Consider the following 14574-nt stretch of genomic DNA (forward strand, 5'->3'; position numbering starts at 1 on the left):
AGTATTTGTGTATGGTATCGTTTGCTGGGTGTTGTTTTGATGTTCCTTGGTGTGGGTGGATGTGCTGCCATGTACTGTAGTGGATGTTGTGGGTTTGTGGAGGCTGCAGCAAGAAACTGGGTGCCTCTCATGTCTAGGTGATCCTTGACTTTGAGGACTTTGGTTTCTTGATGTAGATGGTCTGTGGGTGTAGTAGCTGTGCAGCCTGTGATTATTTTTATGACCTTGTTCTGTATGGTCTGTAGAGTATTGTAGTGTGTTTTGGTAAGGTTAGAAGCCCAGGCATGGCTTGCATAATTCATCACTGAACGTATGTATTGTTTGTATACTGTGGTGGTGGTTTCTTTGTTGTGTCCGAATGTTGTATGGGCAAGTGACCTCAAAGCATTGAGTCTTGGTATTATTTTAATTTTTAATGTTTGTGATGTGTTGTTTAAATGATATTGATGTATTGTATGTTACACCAAGGATTTTGTGTGTGTGTGTGTGTGTGTGTGTGTGGTAGGGGAGTGTTGTTTATGGTGAGGTGTGGGATGTGACTGTGTTCTGCTGTCCAGTTTGTGAGAAGAGTCACTGTAGATTTGGTTGGGGCTATTTTGAGCCTGTTTGTGGTGAACCATTCGTGTAGTGTGTTGAGATAAGGTTGAATGATGTGTGCAGCTGTGTTTGCGTTTTGGTGTGTACATGTAAGTGTTATATCATCTGCATAGGAAGCTATGTGTATCTGTGGTGTGTGGGGTGTGGGTACTCCCCTAGTTTCTGGGCTTGGCTGAAAACGTTTTCAAGGACCCGCAGCATCTGAAATCCTGAGGTGTAACACGAGATTAACACTGAAACATGGTGCTATAGTCCTTTAACCTTAACTTGACCCAGATTGCTGTCCTGTTCTAGTTTATATTTCGTGACTTAGTGGCAGAAAAAAACAGTACTAAGGCTCTACATCCTCTCCAAAGCACTTCTTCAATATCAGCATCATATTTAAATGTTGATTTCATTTTATAAATCTTGAGGATGGACAGATGGCAATTTTAGGCCAAGTTATGGCAAAAAGAGCACAGTTACGATGTGGTATGGAAAGGATGTAGAGCCGTAGCGTTGCCTTAGTCCATTACTGTGTCACGAGAAGTAAGCTGTCAAAATGTGGATGACTGGTAGTAATGCTTGGGTCAGACAGGGGTGGGAGAGGCTTGAATGGAACTGATGTGGTTAGACTGTAAAACGATTCTTGTTTTATACGAAAAAAATTTATGAAGGCCTATCAATAACCTCCAGTTCTAAAATCTTCTAAATCTTCTAATAGGTGAATGAAAACAAGAACAGAATGTAAAGTGGGCATCAGAATTTCTATCGCGTCTTCTGCTTTTCTACGAGTTTTCAACTGTGATGGACCTGCAGCAAACAACGCTTATGCCACTGATCTCAGGCCACAAGAAGGCATCAGTGTCAGTGGCCTGGGATTCATTTCACTGATGCATGGAGAGAACAGCAGGAGAGGCGACAGGGCTTTTGATGTCGACTGTACAGTAACGTATTAGATGGGTTGACCTCTGGAGCTTGGTGACTAATTCTCTCTCTCTCTCCCTCTCTCTCTCTCTCTCTCTATCTATCTATCTATCTATCTATCTATCTCTCGTGTGTGTGTGTAAAGGACTTCATTCTGCCAGTAAGCTGTGAAAAATACCCACACGTCTTCACTACAGAAACCCACCACTAAGGTGAATAAAATCGCCTAGAAGCAGCAAAATTAAAACAAAGAAGTAGGCAACGTCTTCTTAGTATAATAGTAGTAGTCTTCTTAGTATAATAGGAAAAGTGTATGGTAGGATACTTATTGACAGAGTTAGAGAAAGAACAGAGAAATTAGTTGGAGAAGAACAGGGAGGCTTTAGGAAGGGAAGAGCTTGTGTAGATCAGATATTCATTCTTAGATCTTTAGTGGAAAAGTTTCTAGAGAAGGGAAAGAAGTTGTATGCGGCTTTCATGGATTTGGAGAAAGCATATGACAGGGTGGATAGACAAGGATTGTGGAAAGTGTTAAGAATATATGGAGTAGATGGGAAGTTGTTGAATGCTGTGAAGAGTATGTACGATGGTGCGAAGGCTGCAGTGCGTGTGGATGGCGAACTAAGTGAATTTTTCTCTTTGAAAGTGGGGTTGAAACAGGGATGTGTCATGTCTCCATGGCTGTTCAATCTGTACATAGATGGGGTAATAAAAGAGGTACAAGGTAGGGTAGTGGATGTTGGAGTGGCCCTGGTGAGAAAGGATAGTGTTTGGAAACTCCCTGTACTGTTGTTTGCAGATGATACTGTGTTGTTGAGTGAAGACGAAGGGGAGCTGCAAGGCTTGGTGGATGAGTTTGGGAGAGTGTGTAAGAAACGGAATCTAAAGGTGAATGTAGGGAAGAGTAAAGTGATGGTCTTTGAGAGGGGTGAAGTCAGTAAATGTACAGCGAGGTTGGATGGTGAGGAATTGGAAAATGTGAGTACGTTTAAGTACTTGGGTAGTGTGATGAGTAAGGGTGGAGGTTTGGAGGGTGAAGTGCTTGAAAGGGTACAGCAGGGAAGAAAGGTTGCTGGTTCTTTGAAAGCAGTGATAAGAAACAGGGAAGTGAGCATGGAAGTGAAAAAGTTACTACATGACAGTATTGTGATACCAACTCTAACGTATGGAAGTGAAGCTTGGACGTTGCTGGAAGGACACAAGTCAAGAGTGAGAGCAGTGGAAATGAGTTATTTAAGAGGAGCCTGTGGAGTCACATGGAGAGACAGGCTGACAAATGAGGATATAAAGGAGCGTTGTGGTGTGGATGTGGATGTGATAGGAAGCGTTATGAGGAACACACTGAGGTGGTTTGGCCATGTGGAGAGGATGGAGGGTGAAAGACTGACGAAGAGAGTGTATGTGAGTGAGGTGGAGGGGGAAGAGGGGGAGGCCGAGGATGAGATGGAGGGATGGGGTGGAGAGGTATATGAGAGAGGGGGGTGTGAGTTGGGAGCAGGGCAGTGAAATGGCGGGGTACAGGGAGACTTGGAGGCGATTTGTTTGTGACCACCCCAAACGGGATTGAGGCGTCTGGCAATAGATAGATAGACAGAAGTAGGCAATGGCACTGACCAGAAAGGAGGATGGCAGATAAGAAGCCAGCTGCTGCCTCAGTGCCCACAGCTCCCGCCCCACCACTTGTCTCATACCCATCACGCCTGCAAGCAAATAAATCAATAAAAAATAAATATGTCAATAAAATAAATAAATAAATAAAGGTTTATATCTGAGTATCGACCACACGAGGATCTTCAATTCCTTTGATGTGGGGGGTTTCCTTGAGATGAGTAAAATCGTCCATCGTAAGCTGGAATGCAGTGCGCAGGTGTGTGTGTGTGTGTGTGTGTGTGTGTGTGTGTGTGTGTGTGTGTGTGTGTGTGTGTGTGTGTGTGTGTGTGTGTGTGTGTGTGTGTGCTTCATGTTATTGCTCTTTCCTCCTCAAACGACAGAGTATCCTACCTTCTCACACTCTGTTGTTGTGTTTAAACCTATCACATGAAAATCACTCACGTAACACCTCCCGTTTGTCTCAGCTGCAGAGGTATGTCGGCGAATTATTGCTTATGACTCCCACGGGCTGTCCATCACACCTGCAGAGAAACGCACCTGTACACTGGACCAAGGAGAATCTGTGCACACTCAGCGAGCAGTACCTCACACCACAGACGATGGATACAGAATAGTACCTCTTCATCGTACGTCATGATTGGCTCCGTGCTTTCCTGAGATGCCGTATGTCTCTTGCAACTATTTCTTTACCTTAACCTGGCCCTTATTTTTGACCTTTTATTGCTTTTTTTCGGTCGTTCTGTGGCAGAAAATGCTACAATACAGCTCTAGATCCTTTCCGTAACGCTGCTTCGTGACTAGCATAATTTTCTAGCGTTAATCTATTGCTATAACAATGTTGCCACTCCAATGGTTTTTCTACCAGATCTTGGGTTTATTAGCTCCGACCTTGGAGTCTTGGATCTTTTTCCCTAAATTTAAGGAATTTTGGAGTTTTTGTCAAGTTCATAAAAATTAAAGATTTTCCATGTCCTGTAGCAGCAGTTTAGTTCTCACTCGTGGCAGACGCAGACTTGGATGATTTACAATAACAGTGGCAGGATCTGTTGCTGCCAGGGATACTCTTTAAAATCTGAACCAGTTGCCAACCTCTTCTTGGCAAGAATTACTTCAAGTAAAGGATAGAACAATAAGCCAAAAATTTATACCCTTTCAACATTCATGCGTGATCTGTTGGCCTTGTCACATTCATCTGCCTTACTTGAAAGGATGTTTTCTAAGATAAACATCATCAAAACCAAGCATTCAAAAGGCTCCTAACCAACCCTGTGGCAAACAGAATGCATGCAAAGCAAGCTATCGCTAGGCAGGGGGAGGGGGGGGGTCTTGCTATAATATTGGAAGCCATCTAAATCCCTGTTTAGTGACATGAAAAGTGGCACGAGTCATGAACGCTACAGAGAAATGCTCCAAATCGGAAGTGCCAACTCTGCTCCCCCTAGACCCGGAAGATGCCAGTGACTGGGAGAAACTTTTTTACACAAAATCACTATTATTACTCCACTCTTCTTGTGTTTTTTTCTCTCCCATGCTATGCAAACTTTCATTTATTTATTTGTTTCTGTTTATTAGTGAAACCGTTTACATCATGGCATTTTACAGTAAGTTAACGTATCCCAGCATAATTTAGCATGATGAAATTCAACCCAGCTTAGGTCTTATTATGGATAGAGATGGAAGCCCCAAAATCTCTCCCTCATAATTGATTACTTACTTCAGTATACAGTAGGACGTATTTCAAGTGTAGGATTCAGGAAGAGAAACTGCATTGAATTTGATTAACTATGCAAGCGTCACGTTAATTCCAGTGTTGGATGTTATTCTGAAATAATACCCTTAGTGGTTAGGATAATTTCTTATACATTATAGCTAGTATAAACCATACTTGGAATTTAAATGTTCTTTTTGTATGCACATATCAAACTTGGATGCTTAATTATATGGTCATTTATTGATGAAATGTCAAATTATGTTTTCACATGCATAGGTCAAACAAAATTAAAGTGACATTTAAGACGTCCATCCTTCCATCCATCATCCAGTCCTACACTGCCCCATGGGAAGCGTAGGAGCCCGGGGCTAGGCAGTTGGTCCCGACATTTAAGGTAAGAGTGACCAGCCTCACTCATCCCTGAGTGGCATTACATGACCAATCAACCCCAACAATCCCTTAGATATAAACCTTCGCCGGCTCAATCCGATTGGAGCGCAATAATTACCCACTAAACCACCAGGTGCCAAAATTTGGCTATATGGTTACCACCCAGCGTAGTACATGGTTTCCTGGTGTACAGGAAACAATTTGGCTTGTCACTCAGTGTAGAGTCACCCACAGCCAGAAGGAAGAGGAAAGAATGAAGGAAAGAAAGACACAGGAGGGAGTGTAAAGTCACCCGTAGGCAGAAGGACAAGGAAAGAATGAAGGAAAGACAGAAGAGGATGGAAGGAAAGAAGGATGGAAGAAAGGAAAGGGCAGACACCCGACAGCAGCACTACATCGAGTGAGTGGATGGTGAGCCCCTCTACCTCCCAGTTTAAGACATTCTCAGCGTAAAACATTCAATCAGCCAATAACCGAGGATGCCGCCTGCTTCACTGCTGTCAAAAGTATTCCTAGTATGCAAATTTCTTTTTTATACAGTATGTCCCTTCATTTGTTTAAGAATATGAAAATGTACAAATTCTCAGGAGTTATGTCACAAATAATTTATGCTGTATGTATGTTGATCTTAATTTCTCTTTATGAGGTCTGTCTAAAAATTAACCAAACTTTTTAAATAGCGGACCAACTAGCCAGCGTAGCCCGATTACGACGGGAGCATTGTGTAGCGGCGACTTTGAGCTTTAACCTAACACAGCCGCATCACGCCATGTCACTTAGTCTTCGAGGTACACATGCTTGAGTGAACGTGTGTTTAGTGCACTTGGCGATTTGTTGCAAGTTGAACAATAAAGGATTTTGAAGAGCAACGTGCCTGTGCGAAATTCTGTTTCAGATTGGTAAAAACATGTATGGATAGGTTTCAAATGTTGAACAGGCTTATAGGGAGGATTGTTTGAGCCGTACGCAGTGTCACAAGTGGTTCCACTGGTTCAAATCGGGAAGAACATCCACTACAGACAATCCCAAATCTGGACGGCCTACCACGTCAAGAGACGATGATCACGTTGATTAAGTGCACGCTGTGACCCGTGAAAATCATCGTCTGACCGTCCGTGAAGTTTCCGAAGAAGTAGGCATCCGTAAGGGTTCGTGCCACACGATTTTAACCGAGAAATTAAAGATGCATTGTGTTGCCGCAAAATCTGTACTGCAACTGCTGACAGATGAGCAAAATGAGAACTACGTCAGTCAGTCAGTAGCTGTTTCATTGTTCGAATGCTGATGAAAGTGTTCTGAAAATGTCAACAGGTGATGAAACGTGGGTGTACGGCTACGATGTCGAAACAAGAAGGCAGTCGTTGCAGTGGCTTGGAACATCGCTACCGCAACCTAAAAAATGCACGTCAGAGTCGCTCAAATGTGATGTTGAAAGTCTTTCTTGACTGGAAGGGCGTTGTTCATCATGGGTTTGTTCCACGTGGTCAGACAGCCAATAGTGACACTTGGATGCCCTGTCGTGTCTGAGGGAGGCAGTGTGAAGGAAGAGGACTGAGGTGTGGACAAACAAAACCTGGATGCTGCACCATGACAGTGCACCTGCTCACGCGTCGCTCCTTATCCGTGACTTTCGGCGAAGCAGACGACGACTATCATCCCCCAGTCACCCTACTCTCCAGATTTGGTCCTTGCAATTTTTTTTCACCCCAGAGTTAAAGTCAACCCATAAAGGTTGACGATTTCAGATGACAGGAGATAGAAGAAAACTCGCCAGCTGCACAAAACACACACACACGCATGCAAATGTACTTCGACGAATAAGTGACGTGATGTGACGCGGTTAGTGTTAGACTATAGCTCAAAGTCATCGCTACACAGTGCTGTTGTTGCTATCACGCTACATCGGCTAGTTGGTGCTCTATATTTCTTTTTGGACTGATCTCATATTTATTCGCTGATGTCGAAGGCTTCAGAGAAACCCAGGTTTTAAAAACTTGGTCGTAATAGGCGGTAGGTGGTGGCGACCATCATCGACTCACTTGATGTAATGATGCCTACTTCTTCCTTCAACCTTATCATTCTTTTTCTGTGTCTACCCTCTTCTCTTCCTATTTCTCCCATCTTTCCTGACACTTTATTACTCAACTTTTCGTGAGGCTGTACAATGAGCGACAAGCATAATGGTTTCCTGTAAGCCAGGAAAACATGTACAGCGCTAGGTGGTAACCATATAACCAACCCATACGTGTTCCCTATGTGTCAACAAATGGGTTGGCGGAGGTTTAGTGCCCCTCCCCGTAAAACAAAAAACTCAATGACAAACGGCCATCGCCTACAGGATTATGGCGTCTGACTACAGACAGACCAGAATACTCTTTTATAATGAAACAAATCTTGCAACTTTTGAGGAATCAAGCTTCAAGGTATAGCATTTTTAATCACATTCAAGACTGCTGTATAGAAATCTTTATATAAAAAAATAGAAATTTTCTTTTTGGTTCTGTTGCTCGTTGCATTTTAAAAATCAGTTAAGAAATAATAGTTACAGTGATGCTGTTGGAAATGTTTAGTGGCATTTTCTTGTTGCTGTGGAAGTTTGAGGGACCATAACAGGTAAAAATATGGAAAACAAATAAATTAATATATAAATAATAATAATCATCATCATCATTATTCGGACCTCCTTTCCCACCCTAGGGCAGGGTGAGGAGTAGCAATGTCCAGACAGCCCAAATTTGACCAATCCAATGGATCACGTTTTTATTCGCTCAACATTCTGGCTCTATCTGATATGCCAAAAACATTCACCACGTTCTGTAGATTCACATAAACGTATCCGATAGAGTCAATCCAAACGCTGTCACGTTAAAAAGGGGTGCCAAATCCCTGATCATGCACTTCCCCTCACAATATTCATCCAGCCAGCTCGATCTCGTCAGTCCCCTAGCCTCACCGACTTCCAAACCTCTCTTCCTCACACACTCATCCACCATATCCCTCAACCTTCTCCTTGGCCTACCTCGCCTCCTCCCTCCTTCAAATTCGCTCAGATATACCTTTTTCACCACTCTATTGTTATCCATTCTCTCCACATGACCATACCACCTAAGTACACTCTTCGATTCTGGTGTCCACAGAATTCCTCACTCCACATCTTTCATGAATCACATATTTCGTATCCTATCCACCCTCTGTATTCCACATATATTCCTCAGTAGTCCCATCTCCACTGCTCTCACTCTTCACGCTTCATTTTCATGCCACACCATAGTCTCACATCCATATGTTAAAGTTGGCACAAACACTCCTTCATGTAAGCCTCGTGCAGCTGCAACACTCAAGTCTCTGTTTCTTATCAAGGTCTTCGTTGTACCAGCTACTTTCCTTCCTTATGTCACTCTACTTTCCCCCTCTTTTGCACATTTTCCTCTCTTTTCTATGTAAACCCTCATTACAGTATATCAAACCTTGTTAACCCAAAGTTAGCCATATTTACCCCGGTAAGCCAAACAACCCTAAAAAATATTAAACAAAAGACCAGTTTGGCAAGGTGACGCGGCCGCCAGACTGAGCATAATGCCTTTTTTTTTTGGGGGGGGGGGAGGGTGATGATTTGGTTTTCTTGATTTTTTACTGTATGAAAATGTTAAACATTTATCTATACAGCATGAAGGTACACACTATAAATGCACACAAAATTTAAATAAAGCGTTAGCATATATAACTCCATCGTGTTTCTACCAAACAATTTTTAGGTGGAGTGGACTGTAGCACCAGTCAAGCAAGGCAGTACTCCCAAGGTGGATGGAAAGTCGATGACAAGGAGGGCTGAGGAGCTCCCGTTTCATCAGCCCCCGGGACTAGTTCCTGACCATCCCCTTTGCTGAACTTTTTCAGCATCTCAGTAACACAGACAGTAGACCAGCATGCTCTCCATCACAAGTTTCTCCAATTGTCAGCACCAAACTACATGCACATTACACACTACACTTTCTTTTCAAAATTAGAAAATAAAAATGGCGTCTAATAACCAAGCCTCGGAGTCCCTAGGGGGGGGGGACCATAAATGCCCCCACCTTCCGCCCCTCTCCCGGTGACGACTAAACGAGCTGCCTGGAACCTCTGTCTCTCTCACTTCTTCTTCATTTCTGCAACATTCGCGACCTTTCCTCTAACTTTCTCTCTGTTGAACACCATCTCTCCTCCTCTAAACCTCACCTCTTCTTAACTGAGACTCAGCTGTCTGAGGCAACTGAGAGCAAATCCTTTTCTGTATCCTCCAGCTTTCTCTATACTCATTTCAAAGCCAAAGGTGGCTGTTGTGTACATGTATGCAACGCCTTATCTTGTTCTCGTGTTCCTGAACTTGATTCTTCTGTCGTTCTCTAAGTATATCTGTGCTGTTTACTTATCCCGTAATCCTACCGACTATGAAAAATTCTTCGACTATCTTACCTCTACGATGGAACTCATCTTATCCATTTCTTCTTTCTCTGAAATCTCCTTTGTAGAAGATTTCAGTGTTCACCACCATCTTTGGCTCTCCTCTCCTTTCACTGATCCACCTGGTGAACAAGCCTACACCTTTTCTATCCTTAATGACCTAGAGCAGCTTGTACAGCACGCTACCCGTATCCCTGCCCGCCTTGGAGAAAGCTCCAACATACTTGACCTCTTCTTTACAACTAATCCTTCTCCTTATACTGTTAATCTTTCCTCTCCGTTGGGCTTATCCGATCACAACCTTATCACCTTAACCTGTCCTATCGCTCGGGTACAGCCTGCAGACCCTCCAAAGAAAAGTTGTTTGTGACACTTTGGAGCTGCTGACTGGGAGGCCCTCAGGCAGTACTTCTTTGATTTTCCGCAGAATGATTATTGCTTCCATGGCCGGGAGCCATCTGAGTGTGCCTTGTGCATTACGGAGGTTATTCTCTCGGGTATGGAAGCATACATTCCTTTCTCATATCCTTTGACTAATGCAAGAAAGCCTTGGTTTAATCACGCTTGTTCTAATGCTGTCCACAACAAGGAGAGGACCTATAAAAGGTACCGGACCCAACCCACCACTGAATCACATCTTTTATACGTTTCTGCCCGGAACTGTGCTAAGTCTGTTCTTCGCTCTGCTAAAAATAATTTCATCCGTATTAAATGCTCTCAACTCTCCAGCTCGAATTCTTCCCGCTCCTTCTGACACCTTGTCAAAAACCTTTCTAACAACTTTACCTCATCATCTTTCTCTCCACTTTTCTACTCTGATGACTCTGTAACTATTTTCTCTACTGATAAAGCAGATATCTTTGCTCAGACTTTCTCCTCCAATTCCACCTTACAGTAGACGATTCCGGTGCTGTTCCTCCATCACTTCCCACCTCTAACTTCCTCATGGCTGAGATTACAATTTCTTCAGCTGATGTACTTTCTGCCATCACTGGCCTCAATACTAACAAGGCATATGGGTCTGATGGGGTCCCTCCTGTTGTCCTCAAGAACTGTGCTTCTGTGCTTACACCCTGCCTAGGTAAACTCTTTCGCTTTTGTCAATCAACTTTTACCTTTTCTTCTTGCTGGAAGTTTGCTCTCATTCAACCAGTCCCAAAGATTGGTGACCATTCCCAACTCTCTGACTATTGTCCAATTGTTTTAACATCCTGTGTCTCGAAAGTTTTCGAATCTGTTCTTAACATAAAAATTTTAAAGCATCTTTCCTATCATAACCTTTCTGATCGTCAGTATGGGTTCCGTCAGGGACGCTCCACTGGCGATCTTCTCACCTACCATTCAGACTCCTGGTCATCCTCCTTTCGGGACTTTGGCGAAAGTTTTGCCATTGCGCTTGACATCTCAAAGGCTTTCGATCGAGTCTGGCACAAATCTTTAATTTTCAAACTGTCCTCTAACGGTTTCTATCCTTCTATGTGTGCCTTCATCTACCGCTGTTGTAGACGGCCATCGTTCTTCTCCTAGATCTATCAGCAGTGGCGTTCTGCAGGGCTCTGTCCTATCATCAGCTCTCTTCCTTTTATTCATCAGTGACCTTCTAAGCTGTACATCTAACCCTATCCACTCGTACGATGATGATTCTACCCTTCACCTTTCCATTCGGGTGTCACAACGTTCATCTCAGCAGTTACTTCAACAAACAAGGGGTGAGGCTATGGCACACCTAATGTCTGGCTTGGATTGTATCTCTGACTGGGGTAAAAATAATCTTTGTTGTTTTTAATGCATCAAAGACTCAGTTTTTACACCAATCAACCCAACAAAATCTTCCACAGGTATACCCACTGATGTTTAATAATATCCAGCTTAATCCCACATCATCCTTGAACATGCTTTGGGTTTCATTTACTCGGGACTTATCTTGGAAAGATCATATAACATCTCTTGTAAAATCTGCCTCCACAAGATTAGGTGTGCTAAGCCGACTCCGTACCTTCTTTACCCCTGCACAGTTGTTGACTTTATACACGGGTTTTATTCGTCCCTGTGCAGAGTACAACTCTCATGTGTGGGAAGGCTCCCCTCATACAGCTCTTCTTAGTGGGGTTGAGTCAAAGGTTTTTCGTCTCATTATGTCTCCTCCTCTTACTGGCTCCCTTCAGCCTGTCTTCGCCGCACTGTTGCATCTTTATCTCATTTCTATCGCTACTTCAATGATCACAGCTCCTATCAACTGTCTGCATGCATCCCTCCACCTCTACGACGGGCGCGTAGCACCCGCTTAGTAGCAAACTCTCATCCCTTTTCTGTCCAACTCTCGAATGCAAGAGTTATATAACCGTTACTCCCAGTTCTTCATTTATGCAACAGGTCAGCTCTGGAACTGTCTCCCTCTGTCTGTATTTTCTACTTCCTATGATCTCCAGCCTTTCAAACGCAATGTGTCCAGGCATCACGAAATGATCGGATCTTGATTTTCTCTCTCTCTCTCTCTCTCTCTCTTTGAAGGAACGGTTTGGTCCTGGCCTTTGCTTCCTTCTTCCTTGCATAAAAAATAAAAATAAAAAATAAATCGAAGCAGAGCTCGCCATATTGCCTCTTAATGGGGACTCATCCTTTTGTACCTACAGAAGGGCATTATGTTAAGTTTATTGTTTCTGTCTGCGGATTTTCTGAAGTGGATGTTTACATATGAACCTTCATTGTGATTAATATGATCTCTTAGGAAGGCTGATGCGGTGCCACAGATTTGAAGTCTCCGCTGTAGAATTATATTTCCATCCACTACAGCCAATCACATCAATGCAATTTTGCGTTTCGAAGCTAATTTTAAATATATAATTTGAATAAATGGATAAAAATTTACAGCCTTCTATTATTACAGTGCAAGATTTTGAAAATCCAGATAACTGGCGAAATGTGTTTAGTCAATCTTAAACACACACACACACACACACACACACACACACACACACACACACACACACACTTTTCATGACAAATATCAGTAACTGCCAAAACAGAAATATTTAAGAAGCTGTAGTCAATCTTCAAGAACTAATTTAAGAATAACAATTTATAAATGAAATATACCATTAATCAGTACAGATAAACATTAAACAATATTTTTATTCACGTGTTCCATCTCCTGTATGTATGTATGTTGTATGCCGCTCGTGTAGTATACACAACACTGTGTACAACATCAATACTGCCCTATACAAATATCTCCCAAGGAAAAAAAATAATCTTTTACTGGACTGTATGAATGTATATACAATAAATAAATAAATAAATAATTAAATAAATAACTGTACATATGTGTGCATGTGTGTGTGTGTGTGTGTGTGTGTGTGTGTGTGTGTGTGTGTGTGTGTGTGTGTGTAACCCGCCTTCACTATGCACGGCTACGGCATTCAAGGTTTGGTGCCGAATATTTGCATGAGGATGTCTCTGCCTCAAAGCAAGATCATCAACACAATATGGACAACTCGCAGCTAAAAAGATCTCCACCCAGTTCTTCATTTTAAAGTAGAAAATAAAGAAAAACGAAATTATCATGGCCGTAGACGCAGAAAGGCTAAAGAAACTAACTGGTAACACAGAAACAATGTGGGTTCGGGGGAATTGAAACAGCCTCCTATCCCTAATCCCGATCGGCAAGAAAATATCCACATTTTTCTACGAACGGAATTTTGTATGGGTTATATCTACAGACATGCTCAAAATTTATCTTAGAATTCCTTAAGGACAAGAGGGACGTGGGACAGGAGTCATATTCCCTTTTTAATCAGGAAATTCAGTGCAAACTTCGAAAAACGCCCAAAACATCCCACGGAATATACTTGGCCTGACAACCCGATCATGTGAATTTATATTAGATCTCAGGAAGTTGATCTTTTTGTCCCCAGAAGCTGCCTATATTATTCTCATGTGCTGGTTTTATCAGCGCAATTAATGGCGTTTGGTAACAGATACAAAGAAAGACACGAAGACAGACGCAAACGAAGATAGTAATAATAATGTAAACAATGACAGAGGGAGAGGGCAAGGTACTGAGCTGCGACAGAGAGGTACTGATGTATGTGTGTCGTGATTATACTTACACACACACACACACACACACACACACACACACACACACAGAGGCTAGCAAATACCTGTAGTGCACCCTGATATCCCAGCATTGAGATGTGTGTGGATGGTGTAGGTAGAACAGATCCCAGCACCAGCACATCACCTGGAGGCCACGTCAGCACTATACCGTACACAGTGCCTTCCTTCTGAGTGTACCTGCAGTGGAAGAGACACGAGTAGATGGGCACTGCAGATTCTCACCCATTCACTACTCTCTCTGTCTCTGTCTGCCTGTCTGTCTGTCTGTCTGTCTGTCTGTCTGTCTGTCTCTCTCTCTCTCTCTCTCTCTCTCTGTCCCTCTCTCTTAACATGACAAATATTTCCAAACTCTTTCAGTCAGTAATGCTCATAGTCAATTCCTCCCCAAACAACCGAAAGCATCCTTTTTTCTCATACTCTTTTGTTGTGTGTTTCTCATTACTGTCACATAAAATACTTCCCGTAACACCTTCCATTGAGTCAGCCAACCGAGAAGGGATAGCAAAATTCTCCTTATGGTAGTCCATACATGTGGTGCACGTACCATACACCTGGCGTGAGGGAATCATTCTGGTGCGTCCACGGCTTCGACTCATACACCGCCTGGCCGTTCACCCCCAGCCACCACCCAAGTTGTCTTAGCCGCTCCTCCATGATGGCGGGAATACGGCCGTCGTGTGTGGGACCAGCGTTGATCAGAATATTACCTGCAATAAATATCTGTATAAAAACATGAAGAAACACTCGCAGAATGGAACACCTACTCTCATCTCTACAGGACCCAGATCCGAGGCTTT

General features: G+C 42.9%; 1 protein-coding gene across 1 annotated transcript in view; it reads right to left on the minus strand.

The window, feature by feature from the left end:
- Window positions 1-752: 752 nt before the first annotated feature.
- The window catches only part of LOC145389825 (alpha-L-fucosidase-like), a 28881-nt gene continuing 15059 nt past the window's right edge, over window positions 753-14574 (minus strand). Inside the window, exons 5-7 of the mRNA XM_080264964.1 lie at window positions 14322-14484; window positions 13822-13954; window positions 753-806 (exon numbers count right to left, since the gene is read on the minus strand). Coding sequence (XP_080121090.1) covers window positions 753-806; window positions 13822-13954; window positions 14322-14484 — 350 coding nt within the window. The remainder of the gene's footprint in view (window positions 807-13821; window positions 13955-14321; window positions 14485-14574) is intronic.

The sequence above is a fragment of the Coenobita brevimanus genome, unplaced genomic scaffold, assembly GCF_032717465.1.
Source record: "Coenobita brevimanus isolate Jiangsu-jjx unplaced genomic scaffold, ASM3271746v2 jjx.HiC_scaffold_241, whole genome shotgun sequence".
Classification (NCBI taxonomy): Eukaryota; Metazoa; Arthropoda; class Malacostraca; order Decapoda; family Coenobitidae; genus Coenobita; species Coenobita brevimanus.